The 24,137-nt window shown below is 44.2% G+C and overlaps 2 protein-coding genes across 10 annotated transcripts in view; both read right to left on the reverse strand.

The window, feature by feature from the left end:
• The window catches only part of Nucks1 (nuclear casein kinase and cyclin-dependent kinase substrate 1), a 35,697-nt gene extending 35,256 nt beyond the window's left edge, over positions 1-441 (reverse strand). The window contains exon 1 of one of the 2 annotated variants that reach the window (XM_005375370.2): positions 170-441. In XM_005375370.2, the coding sequence (XP_005375427.1) occupies positions 170-186 (17 nt within the window). In that variant the 5' untranslated portion in view covers positions 187-441. The remainder of the gene's footprint in view (positions 1-169) is intronic. The other variant, XM_005375369.2, reaches the window with a different exon arrangement.
• Positions 442-4,622: 4,181 nt separating this feature from the next.
• On the reverse strand, positions 4,623-20,357 carry Rab29 (RAB29, member RAS oncogene family). 8 transcript variants are annotated; one of them, XM_013522978.1, is made up of 6 exons: positions 19,744-20,074; positions 17,605-17,676; positions 16,217-16,398; positions 15,795-15,916; positions 6,277-6,369; positions 4,623-4,858 (listed from the first exon to the last, which is right to left on the reverse strand). In XM_013522978.1, exons 1-5 carry the CDS (start codon positions 19,865-19,867, stop codon positions 6,288-6,290), a joined length of 582 nt encoding a protein of 193 aa, XP_013378432.1. In that variant the 5' UTR covers positions 19,868-20,074; the 3' UTR covers positions 4,623-4,858; positions 6,277-6,287. The 8 variants fall into 8 exon arrangements, with proteins under 8 accessions (XP_013378432.1, XP_013378437.1, XP_013378434.1 ...); XM_013522983.1 differs by having other exon boundaries at positions 4,623-4,861; XM_005375371.2 differs by lacking the exons at positions 4,623-4,858; positions 6,277-6,369 and adding exons at positions 15,139-15,525; positions 20,253-20,357 and having other exon boundaries at positions 19,744-19,974.
• Positions 20,358-24,137: the final 3,780 nt, after the last annotated feature.

A 24,137-nucleotide genomic window follows, 5' to 3' on the forward strand; every position in this document is an offset into this window, starting at 1 on the left:
GCCCCCGCGCGCCAGCAGGGCCCCCCACGCTCAAGGGCGCGCGCGGGCCCCGAAACGGAGGAGGTCGCGCGCGGCACCCGGGAGGGCAGACTTGAGCCTTGGTCCCCACTCCTTCGCCACTCAGCCCAGCCCCCTCCAACCCGCTCCAGGCCTCCGACTCCGCACTGACCTGACAGGCCGAGACATGTTCGCTGTCGAAACAGGACCGAGTCGAGAAGCCAAAGACCAGGACCCCCCCCTCCCCGCGCGCTCGGCGCCCCACCCCCCCCGAACTTCGGCGATGGGGCCGCTGTCGCCGAACCCCGAGCCGCTGCCTTCTCAAACTCCGCCACTCCTTGGTTCTGGGCCCCTGGATCAGAAGAGCCCCCCGCTCCCCGTCTCTTCAAAATGGATGAATCAAACCAGCCGAAAATGCGCCAAAGCTGCGGTACAATCTAACCCGCTAGCGTTTATGCGCTCCGCCCTTACACGCCCGGTCATTGGCGATGTGTGCCAGATGCGCCCTGCTCATTAGTCCGTTTGAATCATCACGTCTCTCAGGCCCCGCCCATCTCCCGGATAGGCTCCGCCTCCTCCTGGGGTCCTGTTAGTCAAGATGCTCTGAGAGCGCACGGCCGCAAAACAAAAATGGTCGCTGCTCAGCCCGCCCCCTGGCTTCCCCTCCGTAGTTGCAGATTCGTCTTGGGTCGTATCTTGGGACCACTAGAAAAAAAGACTTATATAGAGTTCGGCGTCGTTAAGTTTTTGTGTAATGGCGTTTCATTTCGTCCGTCTTGATCACCTAGAAAATTCACTAGTAGCAAAACCTGTGGGACAGGCAGCAGATTCGTCAGTGAGGGGCTGCTTCAGAATTGGAGGGAAATTCCTTTAGTTCAAAAAATTTGACCTTAAACCCACAAGCCCCTTTACCCTGGCTTCGGCATTTGCCGTCAGAGGCCAATCACGCTGCTGCAGTAGAAAGGGGCAGGATCATAAAGCAAGAAATACCTTCACCCCCAATTTCCAGTCTCCATTCTGGACCTTGAGATCCACTTCAGGGTTATTAAAGTCCAGGTCTCAGACAGTACTATTTCAAGGAAAACGTGGTACATAGTAATTAGAATTACTATGAATTAGAATTACGAGCCCTGGGATTTCAGTGTGTACATTTGAAACCCCAAGTCCACTAATTACTAATTATATACGGTCTCTCACTGAGCCTCAGTTTTCCCATCTGTAAAATGGGATACAATTACCTACCTCATAGGATTAAATGAGTTACTACATAAAAGGCTTTTAGGACAGTCTCTGGCACACAGTACACACAAGGTACGTGGGTTATGTTCAGTTTTTGAAAGATTACCTCATCCCTGGGTAGGAGTGGATGAAGCTGATTCAAGACTTTCAAATCAGACCTGGAGACAACTCAAATCATTCCATTTACATCTACCAACATTTGTTGGATGCCTGAAATTCTCAGACAGCGCTCGGGAACTGTACTGGACAGCTGTGGCCTACTACACCACTATAAACAGACTGCATCCCCTGCTAGAGGCGGGGCATTACCACCAACGGAGGTAACAGTCTCCCCACACCCACCACCCGCCTCCTGAAGCTCGCTTTGTAGAATCCGGCTCCCCTAAGGCAAGAGAATAGCATAGTCCACCAGTGAGGCGTTAAACCAGTTACTTCTCAGCCATGCCACCCTCCCATGCCACTTTTTAAAAAGTTACCATTCTAAGTACACAGTTCTTTGGCAGTAAGTACATTCGTGTGGCTTTGCAGTCATCAGCAGTGTGCATCTCTAGGACTTTTTCATCTTGTCCAGCTGAAGTCTGTACCCATTACGCAGTAACTCCCACGCCCCCTCCTCCAAACTCTCAGCCTCTAGCAAGCATTATTCCACTTCCTGCGTGTATGAATTTAACTACTCTTAATGTCTCATGTGCCGGGCGTGGTGGCGCACCCCTGTAATCCCAGCACTCGGGAGGCTGAGGCAAGAGAATCCATTGCGAGTTCGAGCCCAGCCTGGGCTACAAAGTGAGTTCAAGGCCAGCCTGAACTGCACACAAGACCCTGTCTCAAAAAGACAAAAAAAAAAAAAAAAAAAAAAAAAAAAAAAAAAAAAAAACAACCTCATGTAAGTGGAATCAGTCTTTGGCCTTTTGTGATTGGCTCATTTCACTTAGCATATCTTCTAGGTTCATCCATGTTGCAGTACGTGTCAAAATTTCCTTCCTCTTAAACCTAACTAAAAAAAATTATTTTTGAGATAGGGACTCCCAATGCGGTCCAGGCTGGCCTCAAAGTAGGGATCCTCCTGCTTCAGCCTCGAGTGCTGGACCTATAAGCATGCATCACCATGCCCCACAATAATTCATTATATCTACATACCATGTGTTTACTCATCCATCCGCGGGTACTTGGGTTGCTTCCACCCTATGGCTAGTGTGAACAGTGTGAGTATGCACATGACAGGTACACAGTAAAGATATCTGAGTCCTGCTTTCTCTTCTTTTGGGTATATTCTCAGAACTGGAACGGCTAGAATGTAAGACAACTGCTTAATTTTTTAAGGAATTGCCATATGGCTTTCCATAGGAGTGGTACCATTTTACATTCCCATTGGCAATGCGCAAGTGTTCCAATTCCTCCACATTCTTACCAGCATACTCTTTTTTTTTTTTTGATAATTGTCATCCTATCACGTTTAAATAGTTCTACCCTAAGGGTCTTATCATTCCTATTTATTGTCCAGAATGTCATTGACAAGGCGGAGGTGGTGCGGTGACCCCACAATGGCTTTGTTGGAGGCTGCTGCATCAGAACTAATTGCTATTATTTTAGCAAATTACTATTATTTAGTACTATGGGTTGAGGCAGAGGAATTCTTCATACTCACTTATGAAGTAATGGATGGAACCAGCTATAGTCAATGTGTGCAAGGAGGTGAAAAGTTCAGAGCAGGTCTCGCAGGCTTTGTCCTGATAGTGCAGTTCAAGGCCAGTGTACAGAATGCCCCTTTCCAAGGTAAGCATCACATCCCAGTATTTTTTTTTTTGTACTGAGAATCGAACTCAGGACCTTGCACTTGCCAGCCAGAACTTGTGCCACTGAGCTATATCCCTGGCCCTCCACTCAGTATTTCAACCAATGCTGTCTCTTAGGAAGAAAATAGCCTAAAACTTAAGCTTCTAGTTGACATTTTAGTGGAAAGTTGACAACTCTGTCTGCTGTAGCCAAGAGAACCTGGACTGACAGCTCCAAGGTCACTTCCCTCCGGCCACCCTAAACAACCTGCCCTGTGTGACTGTCCCAGTCACTGGGCTGGGAACCCAAGACACTGATCATGAGTCTGATCTTAGAAGCCCCACCTGACAATGCTGAAGGTACAAGATGTATGACACTGTGTATCATTCCTTACTACTGGGAGTGAAATCTAGAACCTGGTGCTGTGGCATTTGCCTGTACTGTTGTTCCAACTACTTGGAAGGCTGAGGCAGGAGGGTTTTTGAGCCTAAGAAATTGAGATCAGCTTGGGTAATAAAGTGAGACCCCCCCATACACACACACACACACAAATGTAATGGCCTTTTAAGCCTAATGCTTAATTTATCCTATGATTTTAGATACATTTTGAGAAATAAACTTTTATTTTTCTCATGTATATATTAAAGACCATAAGGGCTATGGATATAGCTCAGCACACACACACGCGCACACACACACACACACACACACACACACACACACACACACACGATAGTAAGAACTGGCACTGCTAGTATGGAAGGACTGATGCTACTTCCATATTCCTAAGGAGAACCTATTTCATTCAAAGGCTATGCTACAGCAGCTAGGAGTTTTAGGTTTTTTTTTTCCCCAGTACTGGGGATTGAATCCAGGGTTTTGCACCTTAGGCAAGTGCTCTACTACTGAGCTACATCCCCAGCCCTCATCTGTGAGCTTTATTTAAAAAAAAAAAGGTCAGCACCTACTCTGTGCTGAGCACTTTCAGTTCTGTGAATGTATGAAAGTCAGTCAACCAGGTATAAAGACAGACACTGGCCTCTGCTTCTGCTGACCATGGAAGCAGAGAAAGTATCACTCTCTAAGAGACCCTGATAGGGCCGGGCATGGTGGTGCACACCTGTGATCCCAGGACTCAGGAGGCTGAGGCAGGAGGATCATGCAAGTTTAAGTCCAGCCCGAACTACTTACATAGTAAGATCTTGTCTCAGAAAAACAAAAAGTAAACAGACAAAAATATCCAGATAGGGAGTTAAAGAAAGGTAATCCAAGATAGGCACGGTGATGCACACTTGTAATCCCAGTTACCCAGGAAGCTGATGGATTACAAATTTGAGGCCAGCCTGGGCAATACTTAGCAAGACCATGTATTAAAATAAAAAGGTCTAGGGATATAGGTTCATGGTAGAGCATCTCTGGGCTCAATCCCCAGTATTTAAAAAAAAAACCCTCCTGTTATTGTAAAATTTCTACCTCCAGCCTGCGGCCTTCTCTGCCCTGGCACTACTTCGGTTTTTTTGTTTGTTTTTGTCTTTTTGAGACAGGGTATCACTATGCAGTTCAGGCTGGCCTTGAATTCACTTATGTAGCTGAGGCTGGCCTCTAACTCACAACGACCCTCCTGCCTCAGCTTCCCAAGTGCTGGGATTACAGGCATGCACCACTATGCCTGGTGCTACTACTTTGGGAAATAGGATGGGGCAGAAGAACTTCCTGTCTTCACTGAGCCCCTGTGCAAGCTGGAGGCTCAGCAGTCTGTGTGGAGATGGTCCACGGTTTCGGGCAGTGCTGCCTGGTCCGCATTTTCCCCAATGTTTGTATCTTTGCTCCAGAATTTCCATCTTCCCATCTGCTTTGAAGAATGTTAAGAGAGAAGCTTAGGTGAATTTTTACTGCTAAAACAATAAAGATATGTAAGTCTGAGTTTATGTATTTCTTTTGTGATACTGTGCATTGAACCCAGGACCTTTGCACTGAACTATATTCCCAGACCTTTTTTATTTTGAGGCAGGGTCTCCTGAATTGTTAAGTTGCCCAGGCTGAGCTTGAATTTGTGTTCTTCCTGCCTCAGTCTCCCAGAGTGCTGGGGTTAGAGGTATATTCCACTGTGCCCAGCTTGACATTTATTTTATTGCCATTCCCCGCATCCCACACAATGAGAAAGCTGTTCTATTCTCATTCTTTTTCTTTTTTATTGACATTCATTTCTTTTTATTTTTATTCAGTGTTAAATTTTTCTTTTTTGAGACAGGGTCTCCTTATGCAGTTCAGGTTGGCCTTGAGCTCACTATGTAGTCCAGGCTGGCCTTGAACTCATGGCAATCTTCCTGCCTCAGCCTCCCGAGTATTGGAATTACAGGTGTGAGCCACCACACCTAGCTCTTTGCCTATTTCTATTTGTGGTTTTTATTTATTTATTTGTTTTGCTATTTTGTATGAATTCCTTTTATATTGGGGACATTAACCCTTTATTGGCTATATGGTTTGCAAACATTTTCATTTTGTTGATTATTTCTTTTGCTGTGCAGTATCATCTTCCTTAGTCACCTGAGCTCAAATCCTTTTGCTCTTGCCTCCACTTCCACTCCTCAGTGTTATTCTCCAACTTTAAAAACCTGTGTTTTTTTTTGTTTTGTTTTGTTTTTGTCTTTTTGAGACAGGGTCTCACTATGCAGTTCAGGCTGGCCTTAAGCTCACTTTGTAGCCCAAGCTGGCCTCAAACTTGACACAATCCTCCTGCCTCAGCCTCCTGAGTGCTGGGATTATTGATGTATGCCACCACACCTGGCATCAACCTGGAAACCTCTTGATTCCTCCTTCACTGCATTTAATAAAAATTCATTTTTTACTTTCTTAGTCCATTTTTTGTTGCTATAACAAAATACCCAATGCTGGATACTTTATAAAGAAAAGGTTTATTTAGCTCACGGTTCTGGAGATCTAGTGTGTTGTTAGTTTCTGTATCTTATCTCCCTTTTGCTACAAAAGGGACACAGTGCATGAGAGCGAGCCAGAGGGGAGGCTGACCTGACCCACAACCCGATCTCTTGGTAACTAATCCAGTCCTGTGATACGTCATTCACTCCCACAAGTCCCAATGCAAGACTGAGGCAGTGAACCCAGTCTGAGAAAGACACTGATTCATTCTTGAGGGTGACCCCCACCACCTTGTAACCCCCTGAAGGCTTAGCTTTTAAGGGTGCCACCGCCTTCAGTACTATCCCACTGGGACCAGGCAAGAATATCCCACATCCACACCATGCTTACCACCTCCACTGTCACCATTCACATGCAAGTCGCTGCAGTAGCTTTCTCTTCTTCTCTGCACTTGGTAGTAGGTCCAGCAGACAATACTTCTTCCTAGAGGATGACGCTCATGTGGTTTCCATACTCCGATTTTTTTTTTTCTTTTGGTACCAGGAATCAAACTCAGGACCTTGTGTTTGCCAGGCAGGCACTTGTGCCACTGAGCTATATCCCTGGTGCAATACTCTGATTTTCAATAAATCCAAAGTTTCCATAATAATGTCTGGATTCCATAAAGTAGTGTTTAAGCTACCATAAGAGAGATTTTTTCCAGCACAAATATACTACTACTTTGCTTGAAATTCTTCCATGACCTAGGGGGAATATTTATAATACATCCTGCAAAAGATTAATGTCCTTACCATATAAGGAGCTTCCTGGGAGGCTGAGGCAGGATTGTAGGTTTGAACCCAGCCTGGGCAATGTAGTGAGAACTTGTCCCAAAATTTTAGAAAAAAATGTAATGGAGGGCTGGAAATATAGCTGAATGCAAAGGCCCTGGGTTCAATCCCCAGTACTGAAAGTGAGAGGAGAGGGGAAGGGGGAGAGAGACCCAGATTCTTTTTCTAAAAAAAAACAAACCTGTTTTAGCAATGGGTGTCCTGATACACACCTGTAGTCTCAGCACTAGGGAGGCTGAGGTAGGAGGATCACTTGAGCCCGGGAGTTTGAGAACAGTCTAGGCAACATAGTGCCATCCTGTCTCAAAAGCAAAACAAAACTGTATTATTTGAATTTTGAAAAAAATAGTGTTTATTCTCGTCGATACCTCCAAATGGCTGTGTGATATCCTGGGCAAGTTTTTTAATCCCACAACTCAGTTTTACCATTTGTTGAAGACACCATACTGACCCCTGAAAATGTCCATGTCTCAACCCCTGGAAACTGAATACAGGCTGGGGAATAAAGCTCCCACAAGCTGATCTTGAGCTGCGGAATCAACTTTGATTATCCATGCGGGCCCGACATCACTGCAAAGGTCCTTAAAAGTGAAAAAAGAGCCAGGCATGGTGCTGCACTCTGGAAGGCTGAGGCACAAGGATATCACAAGTTCAAGCCCACTCTGAGCAATGTGGTGACTTCGAGACACTGTCTCAAAACAGAAAATAAAAATTTGCTAGGTATGACGGCCTTGAGTTCGATCCCCAGTATCACCACAAAAAAGAAAGAAAAAAAAAAGAGTCAGAGTAATGAGATGTGAAAAAGACTGACCTAGCTAGATGTCTAGCTCTGAAAATGAAATAAGAGGTCATGAGCTAAAAAATGTGGGAGCTTTTAGAAGTTAGAAAAGACAAGAAAACAATTCTTTCTTATAATAGCCACTACAGAGGAAAAAGCCCTGCCCGTACCTTCCTTTTAGCTTAGCAAGACCATTTTATTTTATTTTAAAATTTTTACTTATTTATTTATTTTGGCACTGGTCATTGAACTCAGGACCTCACGCTTGCCAGGCAGGCGCTGTGCCCCTGAGCTACATCCCCAGCCAGCAAGACCATTTTAGACATGACATCCAGAACTATAAGTTAATAAATTTATGTGTGGGGGGTTGTTTGTTTTTTGAGACAGGGTCTTGCTATACAGTCCAGCTGGCCTTGAACTCACAGCAATCCTCCTGCCTCAGCCTCCCCTGGGATTACAGGTGTGTACCACCACACCCTGCAAAGACCCCTCTTTTATTCGACTACTTCCAACCTTATTTTTCACCATCCTTGCTTTTTTTATTTTATTTTTGTCTCTTTGAGACAGGGCCTTGTTATGCAGCTCAAGCTGTCCTTGAGCTCACTTCATAGTCCAGGCTGGTCTCGAACTCACAATGATCCTCCTGCCTCAGCCTCCTGAGTGCTGGGATTCCACCATCCTTGCTATGGCCTGTGTCTCTCCAAAACTCATATGTTGAAATCTAACCCCTAATGTGATATTGGTATGAAGAGGTGGGGCCTTGAAAGCTGCCTAGGTCACAAGGGTGGAGGCCTCCTGGAGGGGTATTAGTGCCCTTTAGAAGTGGCCCAGTGGGATTTGTTCACTCGTCCACCAGTGAGGACAAAGCAAGCAGGTGCCATCTTTGGAGCTGAGTGCCCTCACCAGACACCAAACTGGCTGGTATCTCCATCTTGAACTGCCCAACCTGTTGTGCTTTGAGCAACACGTGTTTGTTGCTTTAAATTACGTGGTTTATTTTATTATCGCGCCCCAAACAAAGCCACCCCAGAGCTGCCACACACAGTCCCCTGGTGTGCAAACTGCCATGCACTGCTCCATCCCATCCTCGGAGTGAGCTCCGTGCTCACAGCCAGTGCCCGGCCTCATTCACTGTACTCCAACTGCCCAGCCATCAGACTCCTGCCCAGCCCAAGGACCCTGTCCCCACCCTCTCCCCGAACTCCACTAAGACAGTTCTCACCCGTCTGTCTGCTTTTGGGATGGCCCTTCCTGGGTAGAAGCCTTCTGTTCCTCAGCCCTGCAGTGCATCTTTCCAGGGATGCACCTGACACAGGGTAGCTGTGCCCCGTCCAGTTAAATGCATGACCTAGACAATCTGCCAACCGGCTCTCTAACTTCATTTCCCACCGCCGAGCACACAGACCCTTTGGCCCATTGGCCACTTCCCAAACTTGCCAAGGAGTCCTAAAGTCCCCCTTCCTCTCCAACCTGAAATCTTTCTCAATTTATATTCATCTCAAGTCCTGTAGAACTCTTTCTTGACCTCTCTCTCCCTTGGATTTCTTTTTTTTTTTTTTGGTTTTTGGTTTTTTTCCAGTACCAGGAATCGAACTCACGACCTCGCACTTGCCAGGCAGGTGCCGTGCCGCTGAGCTAAATCCCAGCCCCCACTCTCCCTTGGATTTCTATGGCACAGGCCTTAGCTTTTCTACAACCCCTGCTGCAACACTGGACACACAAGAGATGTGCAATCAGAAGTGTTTTAAATGTGAATATATTGTGTGGAAAAAAAATCTCTGCATAAAACATTGATTGGCTGGACATGATGATGCATGCTTATAATCCTGGCTGCTCAGGAGGCTGAGGCAGGTGGATTGCAAGTTCAAGGCCAGCCTGGGCAATTAGGGAGACTCTGTCTCAACATAATAAATAAAAGGAGCTGTGGATACAGCTCAGTGGTAAAGCACCCATAGGTTCAATCCCAATACTGGAAAAGAAAGGGGAAGGAGGGAAAAACTGATTTAAAGCACCCCCTATTTCTTCTTTTTTGTCACTGGGAATTGAACTCAGAATCTTTACACTGAGTTATATACACAAGCCCTTTTAACTTTTAATTTTTATTTTATTTTATTTTATTATTTTTTTTTTCCGGTACTGGGAATCAAACTCACAACCTTGCACTTGCCAGGTAGGCGCTGTGCCACTGAGCTAAATCCCCAGCCCCTTAACTTTTTATTTTTGAGACAGTCTCATTAAGTCACTAAATTCTTCAAGCTGGTTTCGAACTTGCAATCCTCCTGCCTCAGCTTCCCAGAGTGCTGGGATTATAGGCATGCACCACCATGTCTGAAATCAAATTTACTGAACTATAAATGGAGGGCTTAGTTGGGTTTTAGCACTATGGGTGGTTTGTATTTTTTTTTTTCCTTCATTTTCCTTAATGAGGAGGATATACATTTTTCAGTATAAAAGTACTGGAAAATCTATCTTCCCCACTTGATTAATTACCCACTTACTAAATTACTCTTTCTGCCATACTGAAAATCTGTTACATGGAAACACTTCAAGGATCCACCACCACCATACACACACACCTAAAATAGGAGGCAGTGTAGCAAGGGGCTGTTTCTGAGGTCTCACTGCTTAGGGTTAAAAGTCACGATTTTGTTACCTGCCAGCTGTCTAACCTTGGAAAAATTGTATTTCTTTTGCTTCAGTTTCCTCACATATATCACATGGGAGGTCACAGCGAGATAAAAGTCACTCATGTGAAGTGTTTAGGAGAGTATGTGGTTTACAGTAAGAACTCAGATTAGCACTGGCTACTGGCAGCAACAGTTGAAAATAGAACGCTTGTTAAAATCCCTGCTCTTGCGAAGAGGAAATGCAATATTCAAAATTAAATGAGAGTCACTGTGCTTGGTGAATGAAACTCGGCAGCTAAACATCGTAGCACACATCTGCAATGCATGCTACGCAAGCTCCACTTAATTTGACCTCCAGTTTAATCACATGTCTCTCTTCCATACATGAACATGTTCTCGAAGCTGACACAAAGCAAGAGTTTCAAACCCCTAGGGGCTCAGTTCTGTTTCTCTAAATGTCTGAGCTTATTTTCTAAAATAGGTTTTGCAGGCCAAATGTTTCCCAGAAACCTAAATGACAGAATGGAGAAAGGAATTAGGAGACATGCAGTTATGTCTTGGCTTTATGACAAATGCAATCGGCTGCCTTTCAGTCAGTCAGATTTTGAGACATTTGTTCCCTTAAGCATTAGATGGGAGGAACTGTTTGCTTTCTTATTCAAAGACAGTGTAAGAGATACAGAACTTGTCAATCTGAGGGAAGAGTGGTTTCTAGTGCTTTGGATTCCTATTATAAAAAATCAGAAAATACCTATCATTATCACCTTCCCACCCCTTTCTCCCATTGATTCCTATTATCATGTAATTAATTCCTAACAAGATGGACTTTACTTATTTTTGGTACCGGGAATAGAATTCAAGACCTTGCGCTTGCCAGGCAGGCACTTGTGCCGCTGAGCTATATCCCCGGCCCCAAGATGGACTTTAAAGTTGAATGTGAATCTGGGGCTGGGGATTTAGCTCAGCGCTGGCAAGTGCAAGGTTGTGAATTTGATTCCTGGTAGACAAACAAACAAACAAAAAAGTTGAATGTGAATCAGATTAAATTTGCATGAAGAAAAGGTATCACAGCAGTACCCATCGCTCAGTACTGTTAAGAGCATGCAATGGTTAATTTTATGTTATCAACTTGACTGGGTGCACAGATATTTGGCCAAACACTCTTCTGAGTGTTTCTGGGGGGGGGGGTGGTGGTTGGAGGAGATTAATATTTAAACAGGGCCTGAGTATAACAAAAGTCTAGAAGAAGTCTGCTTTCTCCCAAGTAGGAGAGACTTCTGCCTGATGGTCTTTGAGCTAGAGTTCGGGCTCTTCCAGGCTGCTGGCCTTTGGACTCAAACTGGGACATCAGCTCTGTAGATTTTGGACTTGCCAGCTATAATTGTGTGAGCCAATTCCTTTATAATAAGTGCATATATATATCTACATTTATATTTCTACCTATCTGTATGTGTTCATCTCTATATATATATTCTTTTTCCTGTTGGTTGTGTTTCCCTGGAAAAATTTAGTACAGAACAATACATTATACTGAAATTCTGCAGATAAAATTGGAGAGAATTCAGATCATGTTTGAAAACTAAAGGAAATCGGATCTTTCTCACCAAAAAGCCCCCCTCATATATATAGTCTGCAGTCTCTGGTATTTATGGCTGATTCGAAAATACATATAGGGTTCTTTCCAACACAGCTCATTTTCTAGTGACTTTTTACCTATTCCCACCTGCAGCTCTGGGGACTCTGTGACTGTAACAGATGAGTCACACAGTGAGCCAAGAAGGTGGAGGGGAAAAGGCACTGGGTTTGTTTCCTTGGAAGATGTGGTCACTGGATCTGTAGAATTCCACTGAGATTTTTTTTTTTTTTTTTTTTTTTTTGCTTTTGGTTTTTTTTTTCCAGTACCGGGAATCGAACTCATGACCTTGCGCTTGCCAGGCAAGCATTGTGCCACTGAGCTAAATCCCCAACCCCTTCCACTGAGATTTTTACATCCTCTCACCACGGCCCTAAATCATGTCAAATGCAGTCAGTCCACTGCCTACAAAGGGATAAGGACCAGCCAGAAAAGCCTTATGTGAGACGGGGGAGTGTCCTGAAGAAGAAAGCTGATCTGAAGGCTAATAGGAGAACAATGAGGAACCTGATTACACCTTGGTGGTCGCTGCAGAGTGTGACTCATTTTGGCTCTTTAGTAGTGGGAAAGCGCAAGTTACCACTTACTGCCCAGGGGCCTTCCCTGCCCTGTGATCTCTTCTCCCCTGTTTATTTAGTCACAACGCCAGGGGACTCACTACCCCACAGCTCTGTTCTCAGCCCCTCCTACGGTTTCTCAGAACACCCTGCAGGGAATTCTTAGGTTTTCTTTTTTGGCCAAAGACCAGATAAACAGTAGGGGGCATCCAGCCTTAAATAGGGAAACATCTGTAAGGAAGGATTACAGGTTGTTTAGAACATGAATATACCAACAAATCAGCATCCAGATGGTAGGACTTCATTATTTTTAGTACAACTGCATTTCCATTCATGCAAATTGTCTCCTCCTTTCTTAGCAGTGGCAAAGTTTATTCAAAAAAGCAAAAGTAAAGAGTAAGGGAGAAACTGGCTCTGCAGAGCAATCTTGAGCCGAGTAAAAGAGGAAAAAAGTAAGATAAAAATACACCCTGGAGGAAGTGGGGTGGCTATCATTAGGAAGGCCACGGTAGGGTCTTCTTCCTCATCTTAATTGCTTTCCTTTTCTTTATCTACAGGAACATAGAGGGGAATTATTAAATATTAATTAAATGTAATCATTTCCTTCCTTAGTGAGTTTCAGGCCTCTAATATTCACCAGTTGGGAAAGAAACCAGAAGGGCTGGCAGGCAATATTCCAAAAGGCAGGTAGATCCGAGCTGGCGAATTGGAAAAGAAAGCACATTCAGTTTTTAAAATGGTCACGTCTCTAGCAGTATTAGCAAAGTTGCATCAAATATTGAAGTGGACATATGCATCTAAGCATTTGGTAGTGGTAAATTGACAGATAAACAGAGTAGTTACCTACCTTTAAAAAGAAGGTATTTAAAAAATAATGGTCTCCATTTCCATAATACTCCTGAACTACTAATATAAAACAATACTATACCCACTCACATTATGAAAGGCCAGTAACTTGGGCCAGGTGTGGTAGTGCACGCCTATAATCCCAGCACTGGGGAGGCTGAGGCAGGAGGATCGCTGTGAGTTCCAGGCCAGCCTGGGCTACATAGTGAGTTCCAGGCCAGCCTGGGCAACATGGTGAGACCGTGTTTCAAAAAAAAAAACAAAAAACAAACAAACAAAAGAAGGCCAGTAACTACTAACTATGGTGAAACAAGACTTAGTTCCTATTTGTGATTTTGCAGGGGCTCAAACTAGTGAATGAAAATTTTCTTTTCACGTAAATGGAATTTGCTATTGCACTATTACCTTTGGGATCATTGTAATCAAAAGTCTATCGGAAAATGGTAATACAAAAGAAAACATCAAGGTTTTAAAAGACTAAGCAAGCTATAAAGACTGGCATTAAAGAATAACAACAAACCACTGAAGGCGTGGCCCCACTTCTGCTATTTGGCTTCTGGCCTCTTCAGAGAGGTTTTCAAAGCTTGCACAGCTAACAGAACCTATGGAGCCCCAGGATCCTTTACAAAAGGAAGGGCCTGGCTCTCCATCCCTACCAAGTTCTCCAGCGATAGTTTCCCAACACTCTTGATCACAGTCATCCTGGAAGCTTTGAAAGTAACACATTCCCAGACCTTACCCCTTGAAATTTTGATTCAGTAGATTTAGTAGTGGTACCAACAAAATCCTGAGAACATTAAATAAATTTTATTTATTTATTTATTTTGGTTTTTTTCCGGTACCGGGAATTGAATTTACAACCTTGCGCTTGCCAGGCAGGCGCTGTGCCACTGAGCTAAATCCCCAGCCCCCCATCAAATAAATTTTAAAACAAACTTCCTCAGTATTTCTTAGGAGCCAGACTTGGGAAACACTGACTTTGGACATTTATTTAAGGTCTATCAAAGAACTCACGCCTCTGGATTTACTAAGAATATTCATAAACTTGGGTAGGTTGTAAATCATTATCCTGGGGAGGATTTCACAAATTAAACTGCCTAGAAATGACCTGATACTAAAAACCCTGTCCAATTTGGCATTTAAATTACCTAATAATTTTCTGTCTATCCACTTTCCACCCCCAGGCTATGGCCCATACACAATTTTTGCTTCCTCTGGCTATTAAGTGCTAGCTATCCAGTGTTCATAACGCCACTCTGTTGGATTCTATTAACCTCTCCTTTTTCTTCCGCTCTGACTTCCAAACTGTGAAGAATGGACCCATTTCAGAGCACCACGCCATCTGCTATCACTTGTAGTACTACGCATCAACTGTGTTGAGACATCAACCCAGAGCCGCAAGGTGCTGCAGCTGCTCTACCACAGGCGAGATACTAAACAATTCTAACGTGAGGATTCATTTCTCTGTGGAAAGAAATGCTTTCATCACACAAAACAGGTAGTTTAAAAACTTGACAGTTCTTGAAGTCAAGACAAGAGAAAGTTAATCATGACCAAAGGTTCCATAAATGCAGTGATTCCTGGTTTACCAGCAGTGACCCAGCACACAGATGTCCAGCCTTCACTTTCTGCATCCCAGAATTGAGGTTTAAATTCCAAGTCCACAAAGGAAAGAATCTGAAAGCACTGGTCTGTGAGGACTTTGGGAAAAAGACGTCTGATCTCATTGTCCTGAAGTCATATTATCATACATCAAATGCAAGAGTAATCTTACAAGTAGGTGAGAATTACGTTTTGAAAACACAGATGCTTGTCGGGTGTGGTGGTGCAGACCTGTAATCTTAACACTTGGAAGGCTGAGGCAGGAGGATCATTGTGTGTCTGAGGCCAGCCTGGGCTACAAAGTGAGCTGAAGGCCAGCCTGAACTACATAATGAGACCCTGCCTCAAAAGGACAGAACAAAACAAAACAAAAACCAAATAAACACAGCCGCTGAATTCTAATCCTTCCCACAAAATTCTAGATCACAAATTGAAAGATGAGATGATCTTTCTTATATAGAAGGCATCAACAGGGCTACACCAGTGCCAATAGCCAGGAGATGCAGAAATGCCCAGGGGTCTCCAGCACTTAAGTCACAATGGGCATCCTCACCAGACAGCAGGCAGAAAACAGTTCAAATGTTTAGTGAAACTGCCAGTGAGAGGTGGAAAGACCTCCTAGAACTGTGATAGGAAACAAGCCAAATGCTACTAACAGCAGCGCCAGCTAGAGGAGGACTTGGCTTGCAGATTTATGTAGTCCCCTTGAGTGGACAAAGACATGGTATCTTCTCTGGAATTGCTTATCATCTTTTCAACAAGGACTCTAAAAAAAAAAAACAAATGAAAAATAAGCCTGAGAAGCTGGATGGAGGACAGGAGAAATGGCAGACACTGTCTTATCACTAAGCAGCATTTGATAAAGTCACAAGGTGTAAGCACCCGTTGGCCTCAGTTAACTTGCAGAGAGTAGGCCTAAAATTCAGGAGCTGACATTACAGTGGTTCAGTCTAATTCTGTTTGCTCAGAAACAAGAAAAGAGGGTCTGGGGCCATGATGGAAGATGGATAAACCAGATCAGCATGAGCTACGCACCTCATTGCTTCAGTGACATTTTTGTTCTCCTTGACTGATGTTTCTGTCCAGCCTGTGAAACCATTCTCTTTACTGAACCGGTCAATCTGGTCCCGGCTCACTGCCCAAGGGGACAGATCACACTAACAAAGAAAAACATAAAAGGCAACACCATCAACTTCTTAAGAACAGGAATGCAGCTCAGATATCTGTGGGCTTAGAACATTTCTCCAACCAATGACTAGGAAACACTAGCATCTAGAATCTATAGTCAACCTTCTTCCCGAAGAAAGTCATACTCTCGACATTCCCTGAAAGGAGGTGGAGATGATTCTGCCAACTTGAAAAGGGGAAGCAGAGCCCCAGAACAGACGCATATTTGATCTGTGTAGTCTCTGACTATAGATAGAGACCAGGGCCATTTTCTTCCATCAGTCCCATACCTTATTGGCCAAGAGCAGGCAGGGCACAGGCTCTCCATTGGGCAGTGTGAGCTTGCTGTCCAGATCCTGTTTCCATCTCTGGCTGTTGCTGAAGGTAATGGCATTGGTAACATCAAACATAATAACACAGGCTGAGGCATCTCGGTAGTATAGTCGTGTCATAGAGGTGAAGCGCTCCTGGCCTGGGAGAAGAGAGAGTTCTCGAGACGGTGATTTGGAAAACCACTTTCACCACCTCTCTGCCACCCTGCCTGTTCTCCCTTTGCTGTGGAACCTCCTCATTCTCCCACCTAATGATTAATTTCTCTTTCTATCTCATAAAAGGAATTCTTAAGCTTAGTCACTTCAAGGCAGATTCTGTACCGATTTCCCAAGTCCAAATCACTGCTCTGCCACTCACTATCTATATGACTTTGGGCAAATCATGCTCTCCGTGCTTTACATTTCTCATCTCTAACGTGAAGATAAAAGCTCTTATGATAAAGTCTTTGTAAAAATCAATAGATGAGCCGGATGTGGTGGCCCATGCCTGCAAACCCAGCACTTGGGAGGCTGAGGCAGGAGGATATTTTTGAGTTCGGGACCAGCCTGGGCTACAAAGTGAGCTCCAGGTGAGCCTGAACTGCATAGCGAGATCCTGTCTCAAAAGGACAAAAAAAAAGAGAGAATCAATAGATGAGTGTTGTATTTGTAACGCTTAGAAGAAATGATTGAAGGGAGGGGGAAATAAAAAGAATTAAGATGTGTTATACACATGTACCAACTCCCCATGATGAATGTAATTATGCACTGCAAATATGTACTAATACAAATTTTTTAAAAATTTAAAAAGATATAGTTAGCAAATAATAAAGACCCACTATTTGTACTATTTTCCTAGAATCTTGTTTCTCACCAAGGTCAGCTACAAATCTAGAACAAGTGCCCACCTCTTGCTGTGGAAGGATCCACCTATAGTCTGCACAATCCACCAACATAGACTGGAAGTCCTTCTACCCAAGGAGTGCTCCTCATCTATGCAGGGCAAAACAGCTACAAAAGCACCTGCAAAAGTTTTACTTTCTCAGTTCATGTGTCTTTAGGGCAGCTCAGTCATTCTAGCTTCAGAAGAAAAATAATATCTGGCTTTGCTGGGCCACTTTTTTTTTTCCTCCACAACTCGTTTCTCTTTTTATTTTTTCTGTGTTTTTGAGACAGGGTCTTGCTATGCAGTTCAGGCTGACCTTGAGCTCACTCTGTAGCCCAGGCTGGTCTCAAACTCACAACGATCCTCCTGCCTCAGCCTCCCGAGTGCTGAGATTACAAGCATGCACCACCACGCCTGGCCAAGAGCTTGCTTCTTAAACCAACATTTCTTTCCTTGTTTCTATTTGGCCTTCCCAGTTTACCTGCAATGTCCCACAGCTGGAGACGCACCATTTCTGTGTCAGACCACTGGAGAACCTTCAGAGCAAAATCCACTGAAAATATAGGCATGTTATACTTTAATAAAATTTACCTTTAGAAGATCCAGGGACAAATTTACCTTTAGAAGATCCAGGGACAAACTCAGATTGAGTATACACTTACAATCCCTTGGACATGCAACTTTAATCCAATTTATTTATGTTGAAGCCCTCCGGAGGCTAAAATGAGTCCAACTTGTACTTAAGCATGGGACAGATAATGCATACTGGCACTTGAAAGGGGTCTCCAGCTTTATTCCTCTGTGAAACCAATTTTATTTGATACTATTTGTCTCCAAGGCTGGGGACGGGAGAGTGGCAAGTGATTATGAAAACAACTCTTTTACTCAGGTTAAACAATTTCTGGGAGATGGGGCTGGGGATTTAGCTCAGTGGCAAAAAGCGCCTGCCTGGCAAGTGCACGGTCGTGAGTTCGGTTACCGGTACCGGAGAAAAACCAAAAAAACAAAAACAAAAACAAAAACAAACCAAAACAATTTCTGGGAGAGCTGGGGTTTTTCTCAGGCAAGGGATGATAAAGAAGATGGAGGAAATGAGGTAAGTGTGGTTGGGTTTGTATCTTCCACATTCAATTTCACCACTGTTTTCTAATCAAATTGTATTAGGAGAAAAACACCCTGGGGCATTCTACATCCTCCTTAGGGCTGTAGGAATCATCTCAGGCAGGAAGGGGATAAATGAAAAAGTTCCCTGATGACTCCCAGGAGGAGGACACTTCACAGATGACGCTCAAGAGCACTGGTGCAGTCTAACAAGTCTGTGTAGAGGCTGAGATTCTCCGAGTTAAGGCCAAAGGAGTACCCAGGGGAAAGCTGTCTGCTAGAGAGAGAAACAGAATGACTTCCAAGGTTTGGAAATATATTCTTCCCCATCTGTGGTAGAAATAAAATCCAAGGGGAACTTACAGCAAACACTGAAAAAAGTCGACAAGGCAATTATGTTCTTCACCAATGGAAAACTAGCACTGTGAAACTTAATTGGCAGGACACTTTTCACTTGTCTCCGTGAAATACAGATCCTCATATTATTTAGGAACAAGGGGTAGAGTGGTCAAGAAACAGTCTGAAAATTGTAATTTGCTGGATAGTCTTAGAGATGATGCTTTAATGTTACATGTTAATTTTTTTTTTTTTTTTACTTTTTTTTTGCTTTTTTTGTTTTTCTCCGGTACCAGGAACCGAACTCACGACCTTGCGCTTGCCAGGCAGGCGCTTTTGCCACTGAGCTAAATCCCCAGCCCCTACATGTTAATTTTAAAAACTTTCACAGGAACACCAGCACACATTTTCAAAGTGTCCCTCAGTGCAAGGTTTCTTCTTTAAATAAAATTTTAAGTTACTTTTTCCCATCATCAGCTCTTCCTATCTGAATTACCTGCTAGTTAACAAAAAGGCATATCTACCTTTGAAAGCACAGTTCAGGAGTCCAAAGATCACAGTGAAAAAGAAATGAATCAATTCTCCTGTTCCCACCCTCTCTCCCTCCCCCAGTTTGAAAAGAGGGGTGGGAAGATAGGTCAGAGAAGTGGTATATTTCATTCTTTGAAGAATTCCTCCCATGTTTTGAAGAATTCCCAGGTTACTTTTATTTAAGCAATCCACGGACAAAACCCGCGCAGGTCATCAGATGAGCATCTGTTTGGCCTAGGGTTCCGCTGGGACGCTGCGTCCATCCCCCACACCCTTAGGGCCCTGCTCCCGAGGCCGGGTTAGGAGACCCCCGTAGGAGGCAGGGACCTACCCAGCCGGCACGTACCTCGTGCTACACAGGGTCTCGGGGGCTCTACCGAGTGGAGGGAGAGACCGGCCCCCAACAGTCGCCTGCGGGGAACCGCAAGTGCTCAAGCACATCCTCCCTTCCTCCTTTCCCATTTTCACACCTCTGTCCTCCTTCTTTCCAGACAGTCGGCGCGGGCGGGGAAAGCCTACCTGGGGGACAGGCCAGTGAACACCGAGCCCCGACTCCGCGGGGGACCCAGCCGCCTACCTTCTGACCCGAGGAAGAACCCAAGGACGCCCTCCCCGTCCGCTCGGGTCTCGTGCGGGCCCGGGCCCGTCTCACCTCCCACCGTGGACTTGTAGTGTTTGCTGAAGCTGTCCTGGGAGTAGCGCTGGACCAGCGACGTCTTGCCCACGGCGGCGTCCCCCACCACCAGCACTTTGAACAGGTGGTCCCGGCTGCCCATGGCCGGCGGCGCGGATTCGGGAAGTGGGGCCGGCGCTCCTTTCAACCCCTTTGGCCCCCGGCCCTCTTCAAGCTGAAGTGAGGCATTTCCACCCCTCGCCCGCGAAGCTGTTTTGACGAGAAAGCAGAAAAAGGAAACTTTGCGCTCAACCTAGACGCGCTTCCTCCCGGCGCGGCCGCAGCGCGCTCGAGCTCCAGCCCCCGGCAGTCGCACCTTCTCCCGCGCCCCGCCCGGCTGCCGAGAATCGGGACGGGGCGTCGCCCAGCCTCACCCACCCGGACTTCCCAGCGCCTGAACTCGAGCCAGCTCATTACACGCCTGGCGACAGATGGCGGGAACCTGCCCCACCGCACACACAACTGTGAGGGGAAGGCGCAGCGGGTACCTCTGTCCCTCCAGGCGGCGCGCTCTCTCGCCTCCCTCCGCAGGTGTCACGTGCAGGACGGCTTGCAGCACTACATTTCCCAGCGCATTTCGCGGCAACAGGACCTTAACGAGTGAAGAGACTTGCTCGCCAGGCCGCCTGGGAAATGTAGTTTTTTCACTATTCCGAAAAACTCTCAGTTTCAAGCTTTCAAACTCCTTCAACTTTCTGAATCTTAGTTTAAAATACTTCTAGGTTAGTAAATGTCCTTTCACAGGAGATTTGTTCTACATGATCTCATGCCTAAATCTGTCCCAGAGAGTCTTCCAAGGTTTTATATAAAGTAAACATTAAAAGTTTTCCATTAAAGTGTAATCACAGCACTCTGGGAGGCTAAGGTACAAAGATTTTGCCAGCCTGGGCAGTTTAGCGATTTAGTGAGACCCTGCCTCTGAAAAGGCCCTGGGCTCAATCCCTAGTGCTGAAAAGGAAAAATAAAAAATTTCCCCATTAATAAAAATCTCAGCCTCATCCATTTTGCTCTAAGTGAAGTCCATTTCCTGTTTCTTCAAATAGCTAGACAAGTCCAGGACCTCGTGAATGTAATCTCATATCTTCCACCTGACCCCATACCAAGCAATTCATGGAAATTTGACTCCTGAGACCAACCCTTAGAAAAACACATGTGAAAAGTTACAACACTTAATAATTACCAATAAAAATGGACAGAAACCAAGAGACAGTTCCTCATCCTCACTTCCACAATCCCTATACTTGCCACTCATACATCATTTGAGGGGAAAGTCATTTGTTGCTGCTGTTGCCCCTGAATAATCATAAAGCTCCAATTTGACAAATAATTTAAAATTTTCACGCCTGCCTGGCAAGTGCAAGGTCGTGAGTTCGGTTCCCGGTACCAGAGAAAAACCAAAAAAAAAAATAAATAAATAAAATTTTCAGCCTGTAGCTTTTCTGACTGGCCTGTCCTTTAGGTATGAGTCAGAGGGACATGAGGTCCATGACAAACAAAATGAGCCCCACTTTCTATGCTTTTTCCAGGACCAAGAGACCCCTCCTCAGGGCCAGCCATGGGGGAATCAGCTCAGGACCTGACACCCCACGGTCACGAATCCTGCCCAGGTCCCCTGATGCAGTGGTTGCTGCTTATGGTCTATGAGGAAAGACCATCACACATGCACAACGCACTGAGCCCCAAATGTTTGTTTCCCAGGTATAGGAGGTTAGGCCAGGCTATTCAGCTGTATTTATTTTTGTTTGTTATTATTATTATTATTTGGTCTTTTTGAGACAGGGTCTCGTTATGCAGTTCAGGCTGGCCTTGAGCTCACTTTGTAGCCCAGGCTGCTCTCTAACTTGCAAGGATCCTCCTGCCTCAGCCTCCCAAGTGCTGGGATTACAGGCATGTGCCACCACATCTGGCTTATTTTTTATTTTTTAAACAGAAAAAAACCCTAAAACTTTAAAACAAGATGATAGGTGGGTAACAATGGTTAATACATTGCATATTGTTATCTTTAAATTATTCAGAGTATGAGATATTGGCATTTAATTATCCAAACAATATTAGCACAAATCTTTCTTTTCAATGAACTAAGAGAAATTAGTAGTATAACTATCTTATATATATATTTTTTTCCTTTTTCTTATTTCTTTTTTCTTTCTCTTCTCTTCTTTTCTTCATACCCCCATCCCAGTTTCTCTTTCCTTTTGAAGTTTTTGCCCATTTTACAATATCTATTGTACATTTTGGATCTTATTTGCTCTTTCAGCTTCTCACACTAGGGAGACAATATGATGTTTACACGTGTCTGGTTTATTTCACTTACGAGTTATTCAACTTTAAAGAGCCACTCTTCTCAGTTTCTATTTGCTTTACCATACTTAACCTCTCCTTGACATTTGTTCCCCACATGGCTTCTGTGCTCCTGTTCTTTCTTTCTCATCATCCTGCTTCTCTGATGATCTTTTTCTTTCAGGTGTCTCTCCATCCCAGCCTCCTCTAAGTATTTCCAAAGCCTGATTCTTGGTCATAGAATTGATCATTCAATAGACTCTTTTCAGTGGGGGGTTTGAGACAGAGTCTCACTGTGCAGTTCAGGCTGGCCTTGAACTGTGTAGCCCAGGCTGGCCTGGAACACGCAGTGATGCTCCTGCTTCAGCCTCCCAGTGCTGGGATTACAGAAGTGTGCCACCACTCCTGGCTCAATAAACTCTTTAGTGAATCTTCAAATCTTTCTTTGTATTCACTTTATTTGTTCTTTATTGCCAATTAACTATGGTATATTTGTGCAGCTGCCAAAAAGTTCCCTTCAGTTGGATGCACTTCCACAGCCTCCCCTTGCTACCTACCGCACTGCAAAAACAGCTGCTTTTCTGTTCCCCTATTTTCTTCACTGGTCTCCTTTCTTCCCTTCAGCTAGACTTCAGACTTTGAGCACTGGTAACATTTCTCTCTTTTCTTTTCCTTTTTTGTCTTTTTGAGGTAGGGTCTTGCTATGCAGTTCAGGCTGGCCTTGAGCTCACTTTGTAGCCCAGGCTGGTCTTGAACTCACAAAGATCCTCCTGCCTCAGCCTCCGGAATGCTGGGATTACAGGCACGTACCACCATGCCTGGCAACATTTCTTTTTACTTACAGCCCCCTCCCTCTTTAGAAAAGTCAGTTCATATATTCTACTGATTCTTTTAAAATGCACCTACCCATCCTCCCTGGTCCTTATCCAGGGATGCTTTCCTAATTGAGGTACCCTCATTTCACAACTGGAGATATATATGTGTTACCTCAAAGTATGCCAAATTGATACAATGATTTTTTTTCAAGTTGAAATCTCTTGAGGAAATTGTAACTGCAGGAAGTGCCATTGATCTGTGTTGTTACAGGCTGCATGCCATAGAAGTCCTTTTGAGAGGGATGTCCTTCCCATACCAAGGCTGAAAAATAACCTTGACCACTAGAGCTGGTACTTGGGGTGGCAATGGAGCTGAATCAACAAACTCTGACATAATTCTGATCTTCTGCTAGCTTCTGACTCTCCCTCTATGTATCTCTTAGTAGCAGCCATAGCATTTATTACTGTCATCAAGACACCCACTTGTCCTATCATTTCTTCCTAATTGTACTGCTCTGTGTCTAAAAAGTATAAAAACATCATGGTTTCATCATTTCTTTGGACTTTATTCTCTTGTGAAAATTCCCATGTAAATGTAAATTTACTAAATGTTTTATGTTTTTCTTTGTTAATCAGCTCTTACATAAATGGGGATTCTAAATCCAGCCAGAGTACACATAAGAACATAAGGGGTGATAGAACAGATCTCTGTTTCCCCTACATTGGGTTACTGTAATTACCTGTCCTCTCATCTCCCTGATTCAGTTTTTTTGTCCCTCATTAAATCATCCTATACAATTGGCTAGAATGATCTTCCTAAAACATCACTATTTGTTTCTTCATTGTCAACCAACTATCTTTCCAACAATGGCCAACCTTCCTGAGCTTTCTATGCACCTGTCCGGTCCTACTAACTACTTTATTTAGCCTAATCTCAAAGGGAAGAATTTATCTCCTGATATAAGATGTGGCCCTTATACTCTTTAAAAGTGCAATTTTCATTTTTGATTATTATTATTATTTTTTTTTTTTTTGCGGTACTGGGGATTGAACTCACAACCTTGTGCTTGCCAGGCAGGCACTTATACCACTGAGCTATATCCCCAGCCCCAATTTTTTTTTTTTAATTTTAAAGAGTAAAAGAAGGACAACATAGCAATAGGTACACACTTTGTGTGTACCGAATTACACACAAAGTGCTAGGACATTATCAATGGTTGTTATTTTACCTATTGGTATCTTCAAGATAGTTTCTCAGGAAAACAAATAGACAAATAA

This window comes from Chinchilla lanigera, unplaced genomic scaffold (genome assembly GCF_000276665.1).
Source record: "Chinchilla lanigera isolate Chin_1 unplaced genomic scaffold, ChiLan1.0 scaffold00005, whole genome shotgun sequence".
NCBI lineage: Eukaryota > Metazoa > Chordata > Mammalia > Rodentia > Chinchillidae > Chinchilla > Chinchilla lanigera.